Source organism: Cyrtonyx montezumae, unplaced genomic scaffold (assembly GCF_038088225.1).
Source record: "Cyrtonyx montezumae isolate F1298 unplaced genomic scaffold, pur_monq_1.0 scaffold_4, whole genome shotgun sequence".
Classification (NCBI taxonomy): domain Eukaryota; kingdom Metazoa; phylum Chordata; class Aves; order Galliformes; family Odontophoridae; genus Cyrtonyx; species Cyrtonyx montezumae.
In genome coordinates, this window is record NW_027072045.1 from 23,953,033 (window position 1) to 23,977,347 (window position 24,315).

At 36.2% G+C, this 24,315-nt stretch overlaps 1 protein-coding gene across 2 annotated transcripts in view; it reads right to left on the reverse strand.

Annotated features, from left to right (window-relative positions):
- The window catches only part of CCSER2 (coiled-coil serine rich protein 2), a 62,098-nt gene that overhangs the window by 18,135 nt on the left and 19,648 nt on the right, over positions 1-24,315 (reverse strand). For both annotated transcript variants that reach the window (XM_065746776.1, XM_065746777.1), the window contains exons 4-9: positions 16,733-16,823; positions 13,505-13,667; positions 12,658-12,853; positions 6,013-6,099; positions 5,219-5,305; positions 4,049-4,147 (exon numbers count right to left, since the gene is read on the reverse strand). In XM_065746776.1, the coding sequence (XP_065602848.1) occupies positions 4,049-4,147; positions 5,219-5,305; positions 6,013-6,099; positions 12,658-12,853; positions 13,505-13,667; positions 16,733-16,823 (723 nt within the window). The remainder of the gene's footprint in view (positions 1-4,048; positions 4,148-5,218; positions 5,306-6,012; positions 6,100-12,657; positions 12,854-13,504; positions 13,668-16,732; positions 16,824-24,315) is intronic.

Genomic DNA, 24,315 nt, shown 5'->3' on the forward strand with positions numbered 1-24,315 from the left:
ATGGCAGTATGTTGAAAAAAAGTGCTTTGTAGCCAAGAATGTGCGTTACCAAAAGGTGTTATGCTCTTAGTAGCAGTTGTTTCCATGAAAATAAATAGGAAACATTACTTTCAGAGTGAACTTAATGTAACAGATGAACAAGTGAACAGTAGTGAAGTGCTGGACAAAGACAGAAACCTATACTAAATGTGAAGACAAACACACAGTGACCAGGCTTCGGCACATGGAGGTTTGAATTAATAGTTGCACAGTCAAATCATACAAAAAAATCTAAGGCTAAGGTGGAAGATGGTACTAAAAGACAAGAACAGAACACAGAGACAGCCAAATTTTGCAGGCTCACCAAAACAACGTGAAAGACTTTGGAAAAAAAAACCCTGATGGAAGGCAAAGTGCCAGAGAAGAGATGTAGCAAAGAACAAGAATACACACGTTCCCACACACACTACTGTCATTTTAAAATAAACACAAATGAACCTACATAAACCTTTAGGAAGCAAAACTTGAACTTATTGTCACTTAATTCTCTAAAACAAAGGAAGAAATCAGCTCTTACTGTACAATAGTTACTGCTCCAGGATATGGGAGAACATTCAAACTACAAATAAATCCATTATGCTAAGGAATTGGATCTCAGGGGCAAGAACCCTTTACAGAATCTGTATCTGAATTCAGGGCTTTATCATTAATTTGCTCATATTTGACTTTCCAGCATCTGCAAACAACCTTGTCAGTCCAAGAAGCCAGTAATTTGTCAATATAAACTGAAGATTTAACATGTAAACTCAATTTTGACAAAGCGTTTAGTACTACAGAAACAGTGCTGCAAACCCTGCAAGACAGTTGTGGCAATGGATGTTCACGTTGCAAGCTTTCTTGACCAACATTAAATTCTTCGTGTAAATTGTTATTCAGTATGCTCAAGGCTTTATTTACTTCTGTTTTTCATTACAGCTAAACAGTATGCATATAATGACTGGAAGTGAATTAATTAAAAGAGAACCATATAAAGTCCTTCCAGAAATGTCATGATCTAGCCCTGCCAGTCAATAACTGTACAAGACCTTACTCTTGAGGACAGCTAACCAAAAATAACAGTTCCCCCCAAGTTATCACTGACTACACAGACAATAAAACTACAGAATGTAGTTTTGAACAGGACACTACAAGCAAAACAATATGTAACAGGGTGGCTGGGCAACAGGTAGCCAACTATCAGATCTTAATACGCTCAGCTTTCAAATTGAGTTTGAAGAATGAACCTAATGTACACAGCTTACACCACTTATGTACATGTTTATCTTTAAACAGGAAAAACAAACCCTAAAGCTACTTTCAAAAGACTGTGGTTGCAGATAAATTTATTACTACGTCAGGATGGGCCATTTTCCAGAAATGCATCTGGTACTAGAGAAAGAAACAAATCAATAAGATTTGTGAAAGAAAACAATTAATGATATAAGTCTATTTATTAGGAAAACCATAACTTTAGCAAGAGTACTAGCTATACTGAACAGACCAAAATTGCAATAAATTACCACAATACATACTATTTACTATATACATGCTATTAAATCCCTGAGATCTTTTAGTAGCTGATTTCCCTTCTCAATATTGCCTAGTTCATTCTGGTGCTCATTCTTCATGAAACACTACATTAACCAAGTTCATATCTGGAAGTACTTTCTGAAACAGCAAATTATGGTATGTACAAGAACTTATGCTTCATGAATTCACTTACAGTATCAGTTTTGCTAGAATTGGTGAAGTGTTAAAGTTATGCCAACCTAACTGAAGTTACTTTTGATATTTGACATCACCTAAAGTAACTGGCAGTTCAGAGCTAAGAACGAAACAAAATAGCTGGATCTTAATGAACTTTGCTAATTATGAACACGCTTAAAGATTCAAAAAGCTTATGTGCCTCAAAAGAGTTCAACATCTGTCGCAAAAAATCTCAATTATAATTTCATTTTTCAAACTGCAGCCTGTACAACACTTTCATAGCTTCCATAAACATTAAGTACATTTGTGATTTAAATCATGTTTAGATGCAACGAACCTGGTTTTTCACAGCCTGCACCTTCAGTTCAAGACCATTATTTTAAAACAAACAGGAACGTTAAAGCAAAAAAAAAGAATGACTTTTTTCTAATGAGAAAACATTTTTTTCACCTGTCTACTGCTATTTGCTTTTACTGTATTTATCCTTCAAGAAAATGCAGTCTTATTTCTTCTTTCTACTGCAAGTGATACTGCCATTGAGTTCCAGATCAACAACGTCTTCATGCCAAGACTTTCTACATTTATGCTATTTAGCCAGAAGAAAAAGAAACCATCATCCCCAAACTTCTGAGCTATGATTTACCAGTAACAGTTCCTGAAAAGCAGCTTAAATTGAATAGGTCTATGTGTATACATGTATGCATATATACATACACACTCAGCCATGACCATAGGGTAATGTTGGTTTTGTTTTTGCTTTTTAATTTATAAAGATATTCTCCCTTAACCTGACAATTTCTGTACGGCAATGAAGCATCTTTCAGAACAAAAGTACTGAACTTAAAAGAGTTCAATCTGACTGAATAGATAATCAGGCCAAATTAACACTTTTAGCTGAAATGCTAACTTGCCTCTTTCATCCTCCGTATCCTGATACCTTTATCTGAACAATTAATACCACGGATTGCTCAAACTAAATTTATACAGAAAATGTGATGGAAAAAAAAAATAGACCAGGGGAACAGCAATTGCCACTAACCCAGCAACAGTGCCAGTATGGGAAAACATCACATGCATGTCACATATATGAAACTAATCCTGGGAATAAAAGCACACAAGAGCTCAAAGGCTCCAAAGGTATAGGAGCACACAAATGAATGGGATAAACATCAAGGACAATACACGTGCTTAGTGAAGAATAGGGCTGTCACAGGAAAAAAAAGAGAGCCACTTAAGGTTATGTTCTTTTTATTTTGGGTTCTAAGTCGCAACAGAAGGTTGGATGGCATGGTCTCAATGGAAAAAAAAAATCACAAGGAAGTGGTGAGCGTGCCATATGGTGGCATTTCTATCCTAGCACTAGATACTTAAAAAATAGTTTCAGAGAGGTGGCAGGGCTGATTGATCTATACTGCAATTTGACATCAAAAATCTTGGGGCAGGATAAAAGGAAACCAAAAGAGTTGGTTTCACTAGATACTTAAAAAATAGTTTCAGAGAGGTGGCAGGGCTGATTGATCTATACTGCAATTTGACATCAAAAATCTTGGGGCAGGATAAAAGGAAACCAAAGAGTCTAACCCATGTTGGACTATAAAGACAGTTTTCAGGATTCTCTAGCTAAAGCAGTACCTGAAAGATTATAATCCAAAGACGATGACAACTGACAAAAGCCTTGTTCATTGTTTCCATGTTATATAATTAAAAAAGTTGTCTCCCCCCACTACCACTCCGTCTTAAGTACTCTCTTAAAGTTCTATTAAGAATGCAATAATGTCGTACATGGGAGCAAATATGATCCATGCAACAACACATGGGAACAAAGACATTATCTGTCAAACTGATGTTCACCCAACAACTTTAATTCAATAATTTCTACAAATAAATGACTGTGAAGAAATAAAGTAACTCATTTTCATCTAGGACCTTAAGGTGTTGTTATTCTTCCTCAGATGTACACACAGGAACACTTAAATTTCAACAAGGAAAAAAGAAAGATTGGATAACCAACTTCAAAAACAAAATAAAATGTCTTAATGTATGGTTAGATATACAGCCTGGGTTGAAAATGATATAAATGTTCAAAAGATGCTTAAGGAGATAACTCCTAAGTTTAATTACATATATTAAAATAAATTATTGTAATATGTTTTTAAATATGATTAGATGCAAGAGAACGTTTAAGCTAGGCACAACAGCAAGAACGTATGAATAACACACTAATGAACAAGATACATAATCTCTTAAGTATGGCAAATCTGTGCATATGCACTAATTGTAAAATTGAGAAAGAAACAAACAAGTCATGACAAGTTTTACTCACAGAACTCCTCCTCCAGGAAGTTTGTGTAAATTTATCAGCATACACGCTCTTTGTCACTGTAGGTTTTTGGCTGTCTTTCTGGCAGTTACATCTACTGGCCTTAAACACCCCCCCAAGAAAGAGAATAAAGAATTTATTAGAAAATAACTAATTAAGATAGTTGCAATGCACCATTCAGACCCGGCACCTAATAACTTCTGGCAGTATTTGGTTACCTGTTTATGAGGCACTGATAAGATGAAGTTCTAGCCCTGGTGTTAATTTGCTTATCTAACAATTAACTCCTCTGCACTGCTTCTCTTTCCCAGGAGAATACTTGAAAGATTTGTCATATATATTCATGTACACCTAAAAACACAGTAGCTGCAAATATCTTCAGTTAATCAAGAAAATGAACGGCTAGGTAACACATTCCTAATCTTTAATAAGTACATGCAAAGAGATGAAATTGAAACAACATTGTAGTGGTTTCTACTATTTAACAAAGGAAGTTACACGGTGACTATTCTGAAATTTGTTACAAAATGACTCATATCCCATGTCAGATTTGCACATTTGATGGTGTGAATCCATTTCACTACAAATTGAGAAGGTACTTTCAAATACCTACAAACACCAGAAGATGTAATTATAAGCGTACAGTACCATTTGTCATGGAAAATGCATGGACTCCCTCCATACTACTGCTGTGTTTTTGATTGAGACTAGATTGAGACAATCAGATTGAAGTGAATTTAAAAAGCAGTTTATCTACTAAAGTTACTACTAGTTTCTAAAGTTACTACTTTAGAAAGTGGCTTGAAAACCTGTGACTACTACGCAGTAGGCTAGTATGACAGAAGCAAATGCAGAGATACACAAGGCAAGATGCAGAACTAGCTTAGAACAAGAATAAAAGGTATTCAAGGTATTTAACACTTGTGCTTGAGGATGTGTACTGATCTGAATCTGATATGTAACTGTCCCCTAGTTTCAGAGACACAGCTTGTATTTATTTGCTCATTATTAAAAAAATTACAAGTCACAGAGGACCTCCTGAATGAAAGATCCCCCCAAAAGGATGAAAATTAAAAGTTTGTTCCCCTTAAAGCCTCCATAAGAAGTATCTAATAGATTTGCACTCTGCAGTGCCTGCTTGAGATTTTGTTAAATGTTTGAAATTATACTTACAAGTTGATGTTCTAATTGGTTGATTGTTTCATCCTTTTTCTTCAGTTCATCTTTAAGCTGCCTGATCTCATTCAGTAAATCTTCTGTCTACAATAGAACATGGGGCAATATGAGTTTTTCCCAAAGGGCTGCACAGTCTAAATCAACAGCTCCATAAGATAGACTACAACAGAGGTTCACAGAGCACTTGCAATAACATTAGCACCATCTTTCTACGTCTTACTCGCATGGTGAAACGTGATAAAGAGTACACCTTATGAACAAAGAAACTTGAAGTCTCTTTAAAAAAAACTGTATAAGTAAACCAGCTGCAGTTTTGACTCATCTGCTGTACAAGAAGCTAGCATCACACAGAAAAAAAACCCTAGCCCTCAAATATTATCTCTAGTGGTATTTGTATTAGTAGTATTAGATCTAAAGAATATAAGCCAACAGAAAATCTAAGTACTTAGATAATTAGAGTATTATTACACTTCAATGGAAACACTGTCTTCTCAAACTTAGGAATTTTCTCACTGTTTAGTAACTGTTTTAAGATGTTACTCTACAGTTCCTAATTACCAGGACTGCTGCTACTATAAAAAAAGCAAAAGTTATTTAAAGTACTTCACTGTACTGCCATTAGTAAGGATTTTAGAAGGTCAAATAAACCATTCCACTTAAAGAAAACTGAGATGCTCTATTCATATACGCATATCTGCTAGGTTTTAATAGATACAAGAAGCACTACTTCATTAGACAAATACAAACAAGTTTGTATTGCTTTTTCTGAAGAGTAAATCAGAGTCATCTACCTTAAAATAAGTTGATTCAGGTTCTTGTGGTTCTGGACTTGATGGAACTGATAGTGAGATGTCCTGGAGAGACACATCCTCGTCATTCTATCAGAGAACAAGAACAAACTGTCAAATAATTTGCTTAAGCAACCCCTCCCAAACATCCTTTCAAAGATATAGATACATCATCTTCCTGAAGAGCCAGATGCAGCATCTGAACTCCCTCCCTATGAATTCTTCTGTTTTTCTTTCTTTGATACAAAAGGAGCAGCACATGTCACTGTCCAAATTAAGAGCCATGAACAGCCTCTCCTCACAAAGTAGCTATGGGTATATCAAAACATCAATTTTGTGCAAAAATTGGCCATTGTGTTTAAGTGTTTTACATTAGGATGGAACAGTGATACTACACAATTATAAAAGCTTCATTTCCTTTAGTATCCATTCAAATGTCTGAGTAATATCACAATATACAGCCAAAATACTTCAGCTTAATGTTCCTCATTAAAAAAGTAGCATTTAGTCCTGTGCAGGCAAATACAAAATGATTTCACAGACATAAGAACTAAATAACAATTATAAAAATTAGAAGTATGAGAAAGCACTCATTCCTCTTCTAATTCTGAAACTCACCGCAGTAAGGAGAATGGGGAAAACCAACAATGATGTCAAAGGATAATTTTACTTGTTATATCCTGAAGCCCCTACACTAAGAGCACACAGAGAATATTAAACATGCAGATAATCATGTCTCAAAGCCTGCATACTCAAAGGTAAGTATGCATCGGCTATACATATTCACACACACATAGGTGCATGTATTTAATAAAAATGCTTTCTCAGCCTTTTTGGTCTGAAAAGACTACTCAGCACTTCCATTCAGGGCTTGACTCCTTACCATGGCATACATTTCAGCTGTCCATCATGCAGTTTAATTCAATCCACAAGCAGCTGTGGGTCCCTGGGCAGACCACCAGCAGGTGACAGGCTGATGAAGCAGCAATTTGCAATATATAGTTCGACAGCACTCCGAAATATTTTGAATCATTTTGCACAGTAAAATCTTAAAGAACCTTACTTAATGCCAAACTTCTCTAAAACACTAAAGTAAGGGAGGAACAATAAAAAATACTAATGAAATTTGTTAACTTTAAGTAACTAAAACTACTGCACACAAAAGATGTATTGGTGTCACAGCTCTAACTGTGAAGGATTAATTACAGGGAGGGAAAAACACAAAGCAAAATAAATGTATAAAGTAGCATTCAAAACTCCACAATGGTAATCATATTATACCAATACAATGCAGTAAACCAGACAAAGCGTTCTGCAAGTACTCACTCAAACTGGGAATGAACTATTTCCCAAATTTAAGACTGCAAAACCAATTAAAGAAAAACAAGTAATATGTTCTAACTTTCTTGTTACTGTTATATTTAAACATTTCTTTCAGAGTAGGCATGAAACTAAGATGTTGACATGTATTTTGTCATGTAGGGACACTCTTTAGCTAGAGATTCATCGCTGTAACCTGAAATTCACACCTATATATTTGCATGTAATACTTAAGTTGGCTCACAAGAAGCAACCAAGCAATAATGCAATGACAGATAACACCTTTTTCTAGATGCTCTATTAGTAACCTATTTGAATCTACAGTGATTTTCAGTTCAATCACATTTACTAGAAGTTTTTCCACTCGATTTCAGTCAACAGCATACAATGCAGCATCTGCCCAGTTTCGGGTGGTCCCTGTGTAATAAACTGGGGGAAACCAGAAGCTTCAAGAAGTGTTTAAAAGCACCTTATAGAGTTAAAGCAAGCCTGAAGCTGGAAACACAAAACAAAGATGATTAAAATAAAAAAATTGCTATTTTTTTAAAACAAGTGTCAACAGATGTTACAATATTCGTACATCTGTAACAATGCTGTAGTATTTCTCTGCACTACCTTACTCACAGGTCTATTTTTAGCTAAATGTGCATGAAAGTTCATGTGTAGAGCTCCTAGGAGAACAGAAGAGAGAAGCATATCCTTTCAGAAGACGACTCCTATATTGTTTCACAGAAAAACGAGCTCAAAGCTTGAGTAACACAGTAACTTACATTACACTGACATACATTAGATGCTTCTATAAAGAAGTAAACTCTATTAGAAGCAAATCAACGTTCAGCAATTATCTTGTGGTTCCTTACAACGTAAGCTGTATTTTTAACATGCTAGATTTTAAAAGAATATACTGCCAAGAATAATGTATCACAGAATCACAGAACTGTAGGGGTTGGAAGGGACCTCTAGAGATCATAGAGTCCAACCCCCTGCCAAAGCAGCTCCCTAGCCCAGGTTGCACAGGTAGGCATCCAGGTGGGTCTTGAATGCCTCCTGAGAAGGAGACTCCACCACCTCTCTGTGCAGCTGTGCCACTGCTCCGTCACTGCACTGTGAGCATAATTTCACGTCGAGAATTTTTCAAGCACTGTAACAACTGCAGTTCAGGAAGCTGAAAAATAATCAATCAAGCTGTTAAGGCTTCAATCGAGGCCTAGCCTTTGATTCTCAAAAAGACTTCAGAAAACTCCAAGCCTTCTGTGCTACAGAATGATCTTTTAAGTAGCTTCACTTCCTAGTTCTGCATTTTTGTAAATAAGCAAACGAAACTATGCTCATTAGGTAGAGGGTGCTATTTGCCTGCTTACCACTTGACATTTTACTTTGCACTTGATTTTAGTTCCATTGAAATATTAACACTGACGTCATATTCAGCTGTCCTTCACCAAACACTGTTGTAACAACAGCCCAGCAGCTAGTGAACAGCAGTTTAAAGCTAAGATATGCCACTTTTATTTGCTGCGTTGCCTATTTCTTTATCTCTCCTCATTTCTCAGAGTTTTAGGTAAAAATGAGGACTAAAGAACAAAAACAATCAAAATCTACCTGACCAAACAAACCTTCATAGCACAGTGGTTCTCCTTCCTCCTAAGTACATTCCTACCACACAGATCATCAGTACCCTAAATCCTTACTTCAAATTCCACCATTTACCACCAGTTATTTAACAAAGTGGGTCAGTGAGAAAGGTAGCATTTAGCTCAGACAGCACACAGGAACAGCCAACTGGCCGACCAATCCACCTGCCACCTCCTTTCTGGTACCAGCAAGCACCTGCACTAAGCTCTGTTTTGTCCACAGAGAGACAACTCCAAGCATGCAGGAGACAACGGCAGGTGCACCCACAATCAAAAATTGTGGTTAGGGAAATATACTGCTCCTGAAGTTTTCCAGGAGTCCAAGCAAGCAATTCACTTTCCTTTATCTAGTGTTTTGCCTGCCAAATTTGAAGATAACGAAGGATTATTTGCAGAACTGGGCTTGTGATTTCCCATCAGCAGCTGTGCAGAGTTACAGAGCATGCCACATCAACAAACTCCATATCCAGCCTAAGCAAAATATCCTGTAATACTCAAAACTGCACCAGCACATACTTCTAGACAGACTTCTAATCACCGAGCGAGGCACATCCCTCTCTTGATTAAGCTGATTTATAAGCTTTAGCCACATCATTCTGAAGTTTGTTCGGATCTTGTCAACCTAGGGGCACAAACTTCATCTTCCTCAGTAAAACTTCTGTTTTCATGGTCAAAATTTTCTTCTCACATTATCTGCGTAGTAAACTACTACTTTTATTTATTTCACACATTCTGCCCTATTTCCTCTCTCATTGGCCACCGATTCTCCCAGGTTTCTAATTTATTCTAATTTATTTCATTTCTCACTTTTCATTCTCTTTTGGTGGCTCCTCTCCAAATGTCACTTTATTCCCTCAAATCACTGAGACAGTGATCACAGTGTTTCATTAGAACTACTGTCAGTCTAACCCTCTAGTATTAGTCAGCTTATCGATTACTGCACTTAATCACACTGCAGTATAATTAAATACTACAAGTTACTTAATGCTCTGGAATTCACCTGCCCCTACTTTCTCAAACCTCAGCTCCCTGCATTCATTTTCTTGGTTTTAATTCAGTTTCTGCTGGGAAGAAGTGGAAGATCTTGATTATCTCAGTCTTCCAATAAAAAAATTAAAATTAAAGGTGCATCCAGAAAGTCTTTGATATACAATTGTCAAATCCAGCCTGGTTAAATCAGTGAGACAAACAATCTCATGGTTAAGAAAAAAATAAAACAACCACCACAGTTAATTTATGCACAACAAAGACAAACCTTTGTATTTATCTTATCAATTACATCAGTAACCATCTCATCTTCAGGACTCCTGAACCAAGGGTATACATTTCTTACAGATCTCACCACAATCAAAGAAGAGAACATCACAAAAATCACACACTTTAAAGGAATTTAAGTGAATTACAGGTTTAATCCCTCAGCAAAAATAATCTCTGGCACACTTGAAAATTTTTCACTAGATTTACTTTTTCCTCTCATTCTTGCTCATATTGGATACGACTGTCCAAACTGTATGTTGCAATATCTGTGTTAGAAAAACAGAAATCCTTCTCCATTGATGAAAGCTATGTTAAAAAGAAACACCTTTATGAGCCTACACGCTTCATGCTTTAGTCCTCCTTAGAATATAAGTGCTTATTTGACATGAGACAAGGTGGGGAGGAATCATTGCTGCCGTTTTTGAGAGGAGTTACTACACAGGGTTGTCAGCCCTTGCCTATCAAAGGTTGCAGTGCATCTGGAGTCATACAATTCTTGTCCAAGAAAAAACTTTCCTGGAAATAAGTGAACTGCATTTAGTGCAAGAAGGTACATTGTCCCATAAGACACTCCTCACCCCCCCAATTCCCTATTCCAGTGTTTGTCTTAAGAGAGAATGATCGCAGTATGTGCGAAGCAAGCAGACAGCATGCAGTTCACATGGCATTGCTACCCTGGTCACTAAGAGTTCAGACAAGGCTACACTGTTCTGTGCTGTTGCAGCTCTGTTATTTAAAGGTACTCTACCTATGGCTATACGAGCTACAGTTACAGCAGTGAATAAAGTACAGCACATGGAGTCTGCTAGGTATACATTCCTTATACACTATGCTCTGTGGTATAGCACGCCACAGTTTATCACTTGTGTAACAACTTGAGAAAACTTCAGAAAACACAACTTCTCACACTGGAGATCCAAATACAGCTCTATTCCAACCCAAACTAGAAACATTCCTAAAATCATAAATCCAGAAGTGTAACATTTGTACATTTCAAAGTATAGTTGACATAAATCCACGAACTTGTGCTTCCTTTACTAAAGCTGTGCTTGAAAGGAGCTCCAACTTATCTTCCTTTTTCACACATTATAAAAAGCAGTCTGTCATATGACTGAAACTGAATTCTAGCCCTAGTTCAGTGCTCAGACTGCAAAACAATTACATCAAAAGCAAAATTATATTTATTTAAAATCAAGGGGGGAAAAAATGTTTTTTAGCACTGTTATTACAAAACTAACTTTAGTGGTAAGAGTGGTAGAAATCTAGCTTTCGGCAAAAGAAGGACAATTCAGAAATGAATAATTTTTAAGTTTGTTTTTTTTTTTAAACAAGATGGCTTCTGTAACTTTTCAGAAAAGTCTGACTACTGTAAATTAGAGCAAGATTTTAAATAAAAGTATTCCGTGAGGCCGCACACTATTTGGCACTAACTTGCACACTGAACTACAAGCACACAGATCATCTGTCTAGTTGTTCACTGTGTTAATGGCATTAAGAGCTCTGGCTAGAAAGTCTTCTGTTATCTCGTATACTCATCACATGCTTGAGGTTGCTGGAAAGCAGTTTATGCTGCCTGCTGCTCAGACATGAGGCTTAAAGAACACATCTTCCCTAGCACTGTTATATTCTGTACAATTGTATTTCTGATTTTGTCACTGGAAAAACATTTCTAACATTCCTGGTTACCATGGGAAGCAAATGCTCACATTTCTCAAAGGCAGAGTCATAGCCTTCCATCAGCCTCAGGACTGCATTGCTTTTGGTTTTGTTGTTTTACTTTTAAGGCATAATTTTTTTTTCAATATATTATGCTATTAAGAAAAAAACTGAAAAAAAAAATATTCCACACTCTTCCATGCTAACGTGTACATGGATCCAAACATCCCCACAATTTGTCAAGCACTGAGGTGAAATGAAAAAGCTCTTTAAAAATTTATGAGAGTACATGGGTAAGGTAAAGTTTCAGTACTTCCAATAGAGCTGACTTAACAGGACTTGCAAAGCTTCCTGCTGCAACAGAGCCATGATTAAAAGAGTGAAGAATACAAAGCTTTTTTTATTATTATTAAAAGAAAGAGCTATTGCCATTGAACAAGTTTGTATTCAGCAAATTAATGGGATCGATTTTTTATTTTTTTCTTCCTAGATTTTTAGGACCTTATTTACTAAAAGACTACCTTCATATCTACTGATAAATTTCCCATAATTTCCACAGAGAAGCAGAATACCAACATGTAATATTTTTGTATTCAGTAAAGTGCTGAAATGGCAGAAAAGTACTATTTTAAATAGCAATGAAAAGAGCATGCTTTCTTATACACTGTAAAAAAAAAGAATCAATGTAAGCAGAAAATGGCAGTCTAATAAAACCAGATGACTGGCTCACCTGGGCCTACTCTCTAATACATGTCTTGGCCTTTGTTTCAATTTAACAGCTCACCTGGTGCAGTAATCTTTTCAGTTTCAATAACTGAGTTTTCACAGATGTGCAGTCTTGGACCATGTGTCGAAGTGTCATCTCGTCAAGCATCACAGTATTCTCCGGTAAGCTCACCAGCTGCCTAGGAGCCTGGTAAAAATTTGGTGTGCCATAGCTTTCAAAGTGACCAACAGAAGACTCTAGGTAGTTCGATCCCCTGATAAAAAAACATATATACCTATTTATACATGTACTTATATATAGATGTACACATACACGCAGAGGGCTGACAAACTTGAGCTAGAGATCATTTAGTAACAAACTTATGTAACATGAGCTATATTTATATGCTGTGATATACAGAGGGGAAAAAAAGAATCAGAAAACACTTATGTTTTCTGACTTCCCTTCCCACTTGCATAAATCTCCCACAGACTAACAACTACAGTACCAAAAAAAACAGTTTGCACATCGCCATTTCTATAAGCTCATTCATCCAAGCAAGCATATTAGAACTATAGGACTACATTTATACAAAAAATAACAAAAAAACTGCCCAAACTTAAAACATTAAATTAACAAGACACTAATATTTTCCCCTGGAAAAGACACGGCAATTTAAGCAAGCATTTATAGAATAGACAAGTTAAAAAAAAAAAAATCACACTTCAAAGTGAGTTCCAGCTCAAGTCAAAACATTCTTCTTATAATTACCTGAGGTTCAAAAAGAAATCATCACAAATCTCAGTGGTGCTCCCATTTAAGCATGTTACTCACAGAATATTCTGAAAATGCCTTCCCCAATATCACCTGATACTCTTCACTGGCAAAAGAGATTTCTCATAAAGGGAGAAGACAAATCCTTTACCTGTTCAAATCATTTTTATCACGAATATAGTGATCAGCATGACTAAGATGATAGTGATCTTGTGCATTCCATCGCTGTTGTGGAGTTCTTTTCCAGAATCCTTCCTGATGTTGCCTAGCATTTCTGTCTTGTCTCTCATAACGGCTCATATTTTCACATTCCTCTACAGAGAGCAGAAATTAGAAGAACAAATAGAGTTTAGTCCCCAGATCACATGAAGAAAGTATTTACTACCTGGCTGACAGCAGATGCAATTATTTTTTTTCCTCCCAAACCAATCAAAAGATTCTAGAACAGTAAAGCATTTATCTGTAATGAGCTCAGGTTTTTACTGACATATAAAACTTTAAGAGTAACCTGTGGCAGAATTAGAGGTCAGCATTTATAATATTTCAGATCTGAGAAAATCATTTGAAGGAAGTGGGGCTACAGGGATGGAAAAAAAGTTAAAATAATCTGAAGGAACACATTCTTCTCTTACAGACAGTATCTTCAGGCTTTTAAAAAGTTAGAACAACAGACAAACACCAATATGGTTATTTTAGAAAAAAAGGTCAGCACTTTGTTAGAGAACAGAACACTTAATATACTTATGTATCCTGTTCTAGTCATTCCTCTGTTTCAACTTGAGAGAATTTTAATCTTTAGTTATCAAAGCAATAAGCACGATTTAAAACAAGCAAACCAAATAATCTCTTTCAAACTCTAACTTCGGCAAAGCAAATCAAATTCGACAAACTTCTGAAGTGAACAAATGCTGTACTTGGCAAAAGCTCGTAAGCCACGAGAAAGAAAGCCAAAACAAATGCTGCCCGTGCCGTCAGGCACAGCAAAGAGTTCTCAACAGCTCTCCTGCCGTTGCACTCTCACTTACCCAGTGAGCTTTTCCTCACATCGTCAGTCCTTTGCTAGAAGAATCAACGTACACAGGAGGACATTGTTTTGCTCGGCTGCCTACTCAGCCATAGCTGCTGAGACGCTCATAAACAGGCCTTCCTTCCTGCTGCGCTCCCAGCCTGCGTCTTGGTGGGAAGGGAGCCCAGTTCTACCCTGTGATTTAAGGCTGCCATCCTCACACACTGCATACTTGTTGAACTAGAATGGCTGCTATAAATAGTGTCCAAGCAGCATCCTGGACTCCAAAATGAAACAAGGAGAGTTTCTGTTGACCTGGGAAGTCTAATAGGCTGACGTCACTAAAGCTGCACACAAATATGGAAATAAGGTTGGCAAGAAGTGCCGCCGAACAAAAATACATCTACAATTCCAATGCTTTTTTGATCAAATAATTCAGTAACCAAAAATTAGGTAAGAAACTAACTTGTACACTTAAAGTAACAGATTTGTTTCCCTTCACAGCCATCCTTCTACAGCTTGCACTGCACGAAAGTCCAAATGGGTAAAAGCAAAATAACCTCCCAGTAAATTATTAAAGCCTTATGATTTTCCATCTTTGGAAAACAAATTGAGACACTGAATAAAAACATAGGAATATTAACAAAGTTCACTTTTTCAGTAAGTCATATTTACTGAAAAGATGAGATGACTTGAATTCTTTTCAGGCTACTTAGAAATCACTGAATTTTTAGCAGAGAAGCAATTAATAGCAGAGATATCCAATTTATCCCATGTTAATTTCACTTCAAAAAAAAGCAAAAAAATTAGAATTAACTCATATTGATCCCAAACAGTAATTTCTTCACCTGAAACACTAACTTGCCAGATTGCTGTAGTTGCAAGATATATTCCAGCTACACAAACACTACTGACACTTGAGTAGCAGTGTGAGTATTGATTTATTATATTGGTGCAATTAAAAAGACAGTGAAATAAAAACAGTATATCACCTCTCTCTACATTGAGCAGCCAATTATTTATGATCGTGACAGTCATTCACCTTTAAAAATGCTTGCATTTTGAACAGTTTTTAAATTAATTTTAAACTGAATTACTGCTGCAGATGCGCTGCATGTTCCATAAACAAGGAAACTTAAAAACTTGAACTATCCCTTATAATTGCTTCTGAGGTTTTTGCAACAAGACAGCAACTATCATTAGTGAAAGAATACTTCATGCATAACCACTAGGACTGCAAGCAATCCTTTATGCTTGGTTTATTATTCATTACAGAAAATTAAAAATAAAACTCAAGCACCTGGTCAGAAAAACCAAACTGCACCAAAGCAGAAACAATCATCAGTGAGTATCAATAAGCTTGGTAACAAGCACACATTAGAAGTGACCTGCAGTAGAAATCAGAGGTCAGCCTTTACAGTATTTCAGGTCTAAAAAAAAAAACACTTGGAGAAGATAAGGCCATAGGGAAGGAAAAAAATAGAATCAACTAACATATTCTGCTCTTTCATACAGACAATATCTTCAGGTCTTTAAAAAGTTAAAACAATACACAAAGATACTTCAATAGCAGCTAAGAAGTCTACAAAACACCCAAAACTTTCAGTGTCATTTGTACAGGGTTGGACACTACTTTGGTCCACATCCAGTGCTTCATTTTAAGACATATCAGCCTCCAGTGAAATGGGAAGTGAAGGTAAGATGTACAGTCAACAGTCAGTGATGATTCTTAAAAGCAGGTCAGGAACAACCAAAAGTAAATGCCTGAAACTTTCTGGATAGGATATGGAACAAAAAACAAACGAGCAATAATTTTCCTGAACCAGTGTGTTCTGATTTAAACTTGTACTATTTTAGTGGCACCTATCCTCTCCATTAAAAGGTTATCAGCACTCACTGACAAGAGAAGCACATGAAAGATTCTTCAATATATTGCAATTTAAAACCTAACATTCCTATTAAACAGAGTCATATAGAATATAGTAGGAGATGTCATTTTGTATAATAATTATCTCAAGAAAAATTACACTATCATTCTCCAAAGCTAAAACAAACCCACTAAGAATGCTGCAGCAGCATTTTCAAATACAGCTGACGTGTGGGACTGACTTGGAGATTTGAAGTTTATTCTATACTAACAGCTTAAAGAAAGACTGCAACAAAGTTTGGTTGGCTAACTTTTTGTTTTACCGTTTTATAAAAGGCAGAAAGTTATGTTTGAAGTACATGTTGTATTAAATCCTGCACTTCAAGAAAAGAAGCCAACCAAAAAAAACCATTTGAAGCAAGCATAATCTTACTGAAGCAGAAGTCAGAACAGTAAAATCCAATAAATGCAATTTCATAGTAAAAAAGTTTGGCTACTCTACTAACCTTTATCGTGAGGCGAGTCTTCAGGCAGGTCCACATCAAGCATGAGATCATCATCTTCAAGATCACAGGAATCAAGATTGTTCAAGATATCCTACAAGAAAGAAAATGGCAAATGGAAACGTTTCCATGATACTTTGTTCCACTGCCACCAAGGTTTACTTCAAAGCTCTGCTACATCATTTGTATTGGATATACATCTGATGTTGTGAGCAGCTCTTCTCTGAGGCCATAACAGTTGGTCACCTTTCTACAGGTATCAAAACAGTGACATGGGTAACTGTGCTAGGCAGATGACTAAAGCAACTTTCTACCTTGCACCTATGGCAATCTCCAAGCATTTTTGTATTCATTACTATTCTGCCTGCATTTTTAAAACTAAGTGATCTTGCTTACTTGGAATTCAAAGGCAACTTTGCAAGATGTTAAATTACCTTGTTTCAGCTCTCATGTCATAATGATCAAAAGTTAATTGCAAAGGAAAGGGGTAGGAAATCCATAGCATCTTGATTTAAACATCAGGAAGTTAAGAATTACCACTCCTTTAAATGTAGGTTTGACTGAAGGATTAAATACCTACTTATTTAGAAGAGGAAGAAAAAAGAATGGGGAAGTTTGTTTTCTGAACAGTTACTGAGCAGAAAGGAATCTTCCTATTTTCAAAGCTAAACATGACAGCACCAGATACTTTTGTTTTGCACACCTATTCCTGACAGAGATATACACCGTCTTTTCTTGAATACCATTACGAAAGAATAACTCCATTCAATCTAACATCAACAATATTCCACAGTCTTGAATAGTCAAAGCTTTTCTCAGGCAGTGGCACACATCTTTTTCAGCAAGAGACAAAATGCAATTGCAAAGAATAATTGATTAACTCCATTCACACATTTACTTCTGCTGTATCTTTCAGGCAAAAGAAACACCACTTTGTACATTTGATACCTTTTTTACTAAATCTGAAGGTCTACAGATAGTATTCTCAGGTTAAGATTTATTTGGATGCTGTATTTCAGTATAAATAATAACCCACCCCAAACTTAAGTCAAATATTACCACCCTAAAATAAAGAAAGGAATATAGAGACCTCACCATTAAATGGCACTAAAGCCATTGTTTGATCTGGAAGAAAAGCAACAGTATCTGAACGTATTTCTGGCTTTTAAGCAAGCTTTGGCATAGAACTGCAACAACACCTAAATAGTTCAGCATCTTTTGTCAGTGAGAAATAGACACGCTCCTAAGGTGTTGATGAGAACATCATGCTCCAGCACCCTTTTCAGCCACCAAAACTTAAAACATCAGTAAATATTTAACTGTAGGCTTGCAAACAGCCCACCAATACAGTGCAAAACACTGTTCATTTGGAAAGCTATCCCTCTGCTGCCTATTTGTTAACATCACTTTGTCAGAGATATACTGATAGAAAGGAAGAATGCTGACAGGCACCTCCGCACTGTTAATCCAACTGTTCTGCAGTCATTCTGTAGTGTTCACGAAGTACACTACTATTTGACTACTAAAGATGGAAAGAGCAGCACATATTTTAAGACTTTTTTTTCCCCCGTGACACAGAACAGCAAACATTCTCCATTTCTGCAATGGAATGTATTTCTTGCATTAAGAAAAGGGATACGTGATGAAAGTAGTTAGTGCTCATTTTGTAAAACGTAAGCAGTATATAGGAGAGGTGGAGTACTTCAGACACAACCACTTCTGTTCACTGTATTTCAAAGTCCCATGTGAATAACACTGTTTACTGAGTGTTTACAGAAAAAAAACAACACAGTATCAGGACATCATGAATAATAAATGTCTACAGAAAAACTTCCATAGAAAAGGAAGTAATTTGAAGTATTTTCCACTTGGGATAAAACTGCAAACATTTACTTGCTTTTCTATCCACTAATAGACACTTTTCCAGGAATGCAAGGATTTTTAACCAATGTGCATTTTCTTTTCTAAAGGCAGCAAAACATAGTTTGAGAGGCAAATTAAGTTTGTTAGTTGATAAACTGTTTCGATACCATGTTTTGATCATCAAAATTAGCATGAACAAGCACTAGTGTTCTCTACTATGTCAGTGAACATTAAGTTAAGATGTGGCCAAAAACACCGAGTTAAGAAATACTGGTATTACTGTGCAAAAGCATTTTAAAAGTACAGTACAAAAATGGAACGTGTTAGTTTTAACTAATAAACCTAGATAGGCCACTTTGCAATCTGCATCAGGGCTTCAGAAGTCTAACGATGTCAAACAAGGTCAGCATTTGAGATGCCAAAAATACTTCCCTGTCAACAGCACATTTCATCATGTTTCTCTAATTATACATTACTGAACTACACTGAGACATCTCCATGCTAGAAAACAAAGCTCTGAATATAAAATCTTTGCAATTGCTAAACCTTGTGAATTCTCTTTAAGTATTTTCTCCTGCTACCTATTCAGATGCAGATAACTGCAGATGCATTTTGAAAATGAAGTGTTAGCAATGCCATCTTGAAATAGCTGAGAAACTGCAGGCTTCATGAGCTCATTAGTACGTATCAAAACCTGCATTTACAGACTCCAGTTGTCATTCTTACTACCGTATAATGAACTTAACCGCATGGCAGAAACTTTGTTAATATGAGTGCTTAACAGCTATTATCATTGTGTTATTCTGAGCAACAATCTCAAAACAGAAAGATACATTTCAAAATGCATCAGCTACAACCCTACCAAATATTACATGTTTTAGCAGTTATTAAGAGTTACCATAAGAGATAAATCCTATTTGATTTCTGTAGTTGAAAAGAACAGTGTATATTAACCTGTCAAGAAATGTTTCCCCTACTATAGCTAGCATTGGTGCAGCCTCACCTCGAGCACTATGGGTACTTTTGGCCTCCACAATATAAAAAGAATAGTAAGGTCCTTGAAAGCACCCAGAGGAAAGCAATGCAACTGGTAGTAAAGCTGCAAGACATCCCACAAGGAGAGGCTGAGGACACCTGGGCTGTCCAGTGAGGAGATGAGAGGGCTGAGAGGTGACTTCGCTGTTCTCTGCAACTCCCAGAGCAGGGGAAGCAGAGGGAGATGCCAGGCTCTGTTTCAGGCAATTGTTGGCAGAACATAAGTGGCACAGAGCTACATCAGAAGAGGCTCAGGCTGGGCATCAGGAACCATTTCCTTACTGTGAGAGTGGTCAAACACCGGAACAGGCTTCCTAGAGAGGTGCTTGATGTCCCAATACTGTCAGTCATCAAGTGCCCTCATTCATTTAACTTTTGGTTACCCCTGAAGTGGCCAAGTAGTTAGTTAATGCTTGTAGGTCACTTCCAAATGAGCTATCCTATTTTATTGTAACTTTACAAGGTTATTTAGCCCTAAATTTTTTCCAATTTTGAAAGAAAAAAATGTGTTGGTAAGTGTAAAATCTCAAGTCAAACTACAATGGTGCTGCCTAGCTCTCCCTCTAGACAAGTTTTCAATGGAATACTTCAATAAGTGAAGAAAGCCTTATTGTCTATGTAACAACAAAAGCGTTAGGGGAGAAACAGACGATCCACGACTAATTGGTACAACTGAATGAGCTGAGAGCCCTAATGTGAATAGTCCTACTTGGTAGGAAGATGAGAAAAAGTCTAGAAGCAGACAAGCATAAAAGCTTGGAAACAATTACACCACACTTGGAAAAGCAGCAAAGTCCCTAAATAATTTCAAGCAGACAGCTGCTCTCCAGATATTCCACAAAAGAAAGAAAAGTCAAACATCCTGGTCAGATGTCAACATTTTTCTTCTACTACCAAAGACCCCTTATTTACAAAAACATGTACATCTCTTAGCACAAGTCACAAAACAGTTATACACACAAAACTGATGGCAGAGCAACAGACACTTGACTCACATTCAGCAAATACTGATTTAGCTTCCAACCACACAAGAGAAAACAGTAATCAACATAGAGTAAGTCATCACTAAAAAATAAATCTGGAAACAACAGATGTAGGGAGTTGACATGGGATAGGAAGCTCTAGCTCTAGTCTTAAGGTTAAGGATCTAAGATATGACAGTTGAAGTCAGTCATTCGTTTAATTCACTTAGAAATGGCAGTGTTCTCACTAGCACCATCATAAAAAAAGAACAGTCCTTTCACACAAAGGCTATCCAACAAACTGCACTTCACACAAAAAGTGTACTTACTTCAGATATAAAAATAAATAGCACATTTCTTCTTGTAGGTATAACATATAACAGTTTTTCTGTTGTATGATGACCTTTTTATTACATGTGACATTGTACCCAAATACTTTTAGTTAAAAAAAATACAGGAACAATCCTGCCAGTAAGGCATAAGATTTCTTTATGGATATTTCTATTAAGATTTAGAACACTATTTTTAGCCTTTGTATTTTCATATCATTGCTCTCCGTATAATCTACAACCAACATGAAAAAAAGTACCAAGGTAGAATATTCCAAAAGAAATAAACCACTACTTTCTCATCAATAGTAATGCTCCTGCAGCTAAGACCACCAAGTTGGATGCTTCTATCCTAACACTTAAGCCCTCACTCAATGCACGGTTATGCTTTCAAAACAGAACATCTTGTGTTGTCTGCATGGCTTCAGCCTTACTGAAAGTAAGGATTATTGCAGCAAATGGGTAAAATTTTGCAAAATGAACAAAAAAACGCATTTATTACACACTCCTTATGTTCTAATTTTTGAAATGAGAAGAATTACACTATTTTCCAGCTGAAAGTAATTCATGTTTCTGTGCTAAGTATTGCAATTCTTAAATGTCATAATTAAGTGCTCTTCTTTTGTATTTCAAACGTTCTTTTGCAAATAAGATCTATACATGCTTTACAAAGACTAGTAGTTTTGGATGCACAAAATTCTAGACATCTCCATGATATTTTCTACACAGGCATACATGCTGTATTTCTTTGAGCAAGATGATACAAATTGACTAATGTTTTTTCCATAACAAAGATAAATGGGAATAATGGGAATAAAGAATATCAGCAGAAGGAAATGGAAACTCTGACCCAAAAAAAAAGCAAACAAAAAAAACCCACACTCAATGAAAAATTTGAAGGGAGTACAAAAATCACAAAATTATCATTGGAGCGACCTGAACAGAAACAGAAATAGACATGAAAACAAAGGATAAATAGATGGGGTAAACCAGTCATCTGAACTACAGAAGTACAACTCAAGGTCATCAGTACAGAGAAGAAAGTCTTCCAGGGTCTGAGGTCAGTAAAGAGATAAGAAATAAAAACATGATACAAGTCTCCCAGTAGATGACATTAAAGAAAAACTACAGTGAACAGTTACGTGAAGGGAGAAAACAAATGAAGGTAATGACTTATTTCATATTAAGGGGACAAATGAACAAAGAAGTAACTGAAGAAAATAATAACACTAAGTAGTCATAGTAACAGAGGAAGACTCACATGGAGGAGAGCAAGAACAGAATTCTGTAGAATACCAAAAACAGGATAGGAAAGGAGCTAGTTTGAATGCTGTATATTAGAAGTCATATTAAAGACAGTTAAGCACAGCATCCAAACAAGTAATTCATCATTTTGTTTATGCTCCATGAAGAGATTGCCATGACAACAAATGTAACAGGATCTTTGATCTGATGAGCCACAGTATTTTAACTACTGGATATTAATCTTAAAGATATATTCCTCCATGAAAACTTTTTTTTTTTGTTTTGTTTACAGAGGCATGGTTTAATTTAGATTAACAGTACATAGATACGAACTAACTCTTAGAAGTTATTATCCCTCAAGAAACAGCTAGGCACAGTTCTTTACTTTTGTTTCTCATATGTCAGAATGTGTTAGAAAAAAGATCTGAAATTCATTAGTATCAAGAGGAAGAAGAAAACCTGAAATATTAATCATTCTGTTGAGACTTAACCAATTCATAAACAATAGTACTTCCCAAAAATTCAGCTCAAGTGAAGTCACAGTTCCATTGCTTTACTGCCACCTAGCCACCAATAATCTAACTACAAAAAAAAAGGAATTTTGACCATCTTTTCTGCAAATTTCACCAAGATTTAAAAATGTTTCATGATTCCAGTGCTTATTTTTGTGTTTTGCTTGTTTGTTTCTTTGTTGTTGTTTGTTGTTTTTTTTTTTAAATAGGCAGATGCCTATTTGAGTTTCTGATTTACCATGGAGCACAAGAGCAGAAAGCTCCAACATTAAGTGTAAAGAGTAACATAGGAAGTATCAAGTCCTTTCTAACCACTGCTTCTATTCTCTGAAGTCTGCCAATGTCACAAGTTCAGCACTGCAGTTAACCTACACATAATGGAAAATTTTACATTGTAAAGCAATATGTAATTTTTACTGACACTCTTAACTGGAAGAAATCATTATGACTGATGATCTCTCCACTGACATGCACTTATACCGAAAGTGCAATGTTCAGCTTACAGGTACACAGCAAAAGGAAGATCCTGACAATCAGGAGAAACTACAGGAGAAGTAGTTTGTTCCCTCACAGCTTCCACGTTACCAGACATGGATGACAGGACTACTGCATATTTCTATCAGTAAAGACAAAACAAGGACAGTCTCCTCCTTCAGCTCCCCAAGCGCATTTAAGTTCGGTTGTAAAGTCCCTTAGGCACAGGAGTCACCAGAGAATTTGAAAAATACACAATACATGGGGAAAAAAAAATTCAAGAATAAGCCATTTTAGGTTTGAAATTCAACCACAGTAGATGACCTCTGGCTTCAAACAACTCCCTATTCTGAACAAAATCAAATCAACCTCAAAAATCAGAGGAACACCACAGATAGCAGAATTGCTGCCTGAAGACCAAATTTTGAATTACATCCTTGCTAGATTTTTACTGTAATCTGTAATGGCATTAATGCATTCTATTCTTATACAGGCACCTTAATACTGTTGTTTCTAATTAAAAGATAAAAAAAAAAACAAATAGCTAGGAAGTGTTTGAGGTTTTTATTCTATTTTGACATATCCTCTGACTTGCACTGCTGCAACATTATATTCTCACTGTATTATCCTAATGTACTTCAAAGTGAAGAAAAATCACCAGAACACCAAAAAGCTGTTTACTCACAAACACCCCTTTACAAGGAAAAATGACACTCCAATTTCCAGTCTCAAGGACTATGGGAATTAGCACGATAAGGTGTTTTGCAGTTGATATTGATATGACCTAAATGCTACATTAAGTGTTCTTGAACAGAAAAAAGTGCATTCAATCTTTACAACTGAGGAGACAGCACTAGGCATACACATTTCATTCAGAGGGATCAAAACTGTGCATACTACAAAAAAGTTGATCCCACCATGTATTAAGGAACTGCCTCTCCCCTATATTTCTGATGCTTTCCAACTGAACCTTATCCGAATTATTCTTAATACCAGCGTTCCTATAACTCTGCAGAGATAACTCACTAAAAATTTCAGATGAGAAGAAACCGTGTGCCCATCTACATGTTTTTAATTAAGCTATCTGTAACATGTTCAGCAATTCACTTAGGTGAGGTAGATGCACAGCAATTCATCTGCTATACCATTGTAATTACATTTTTCTT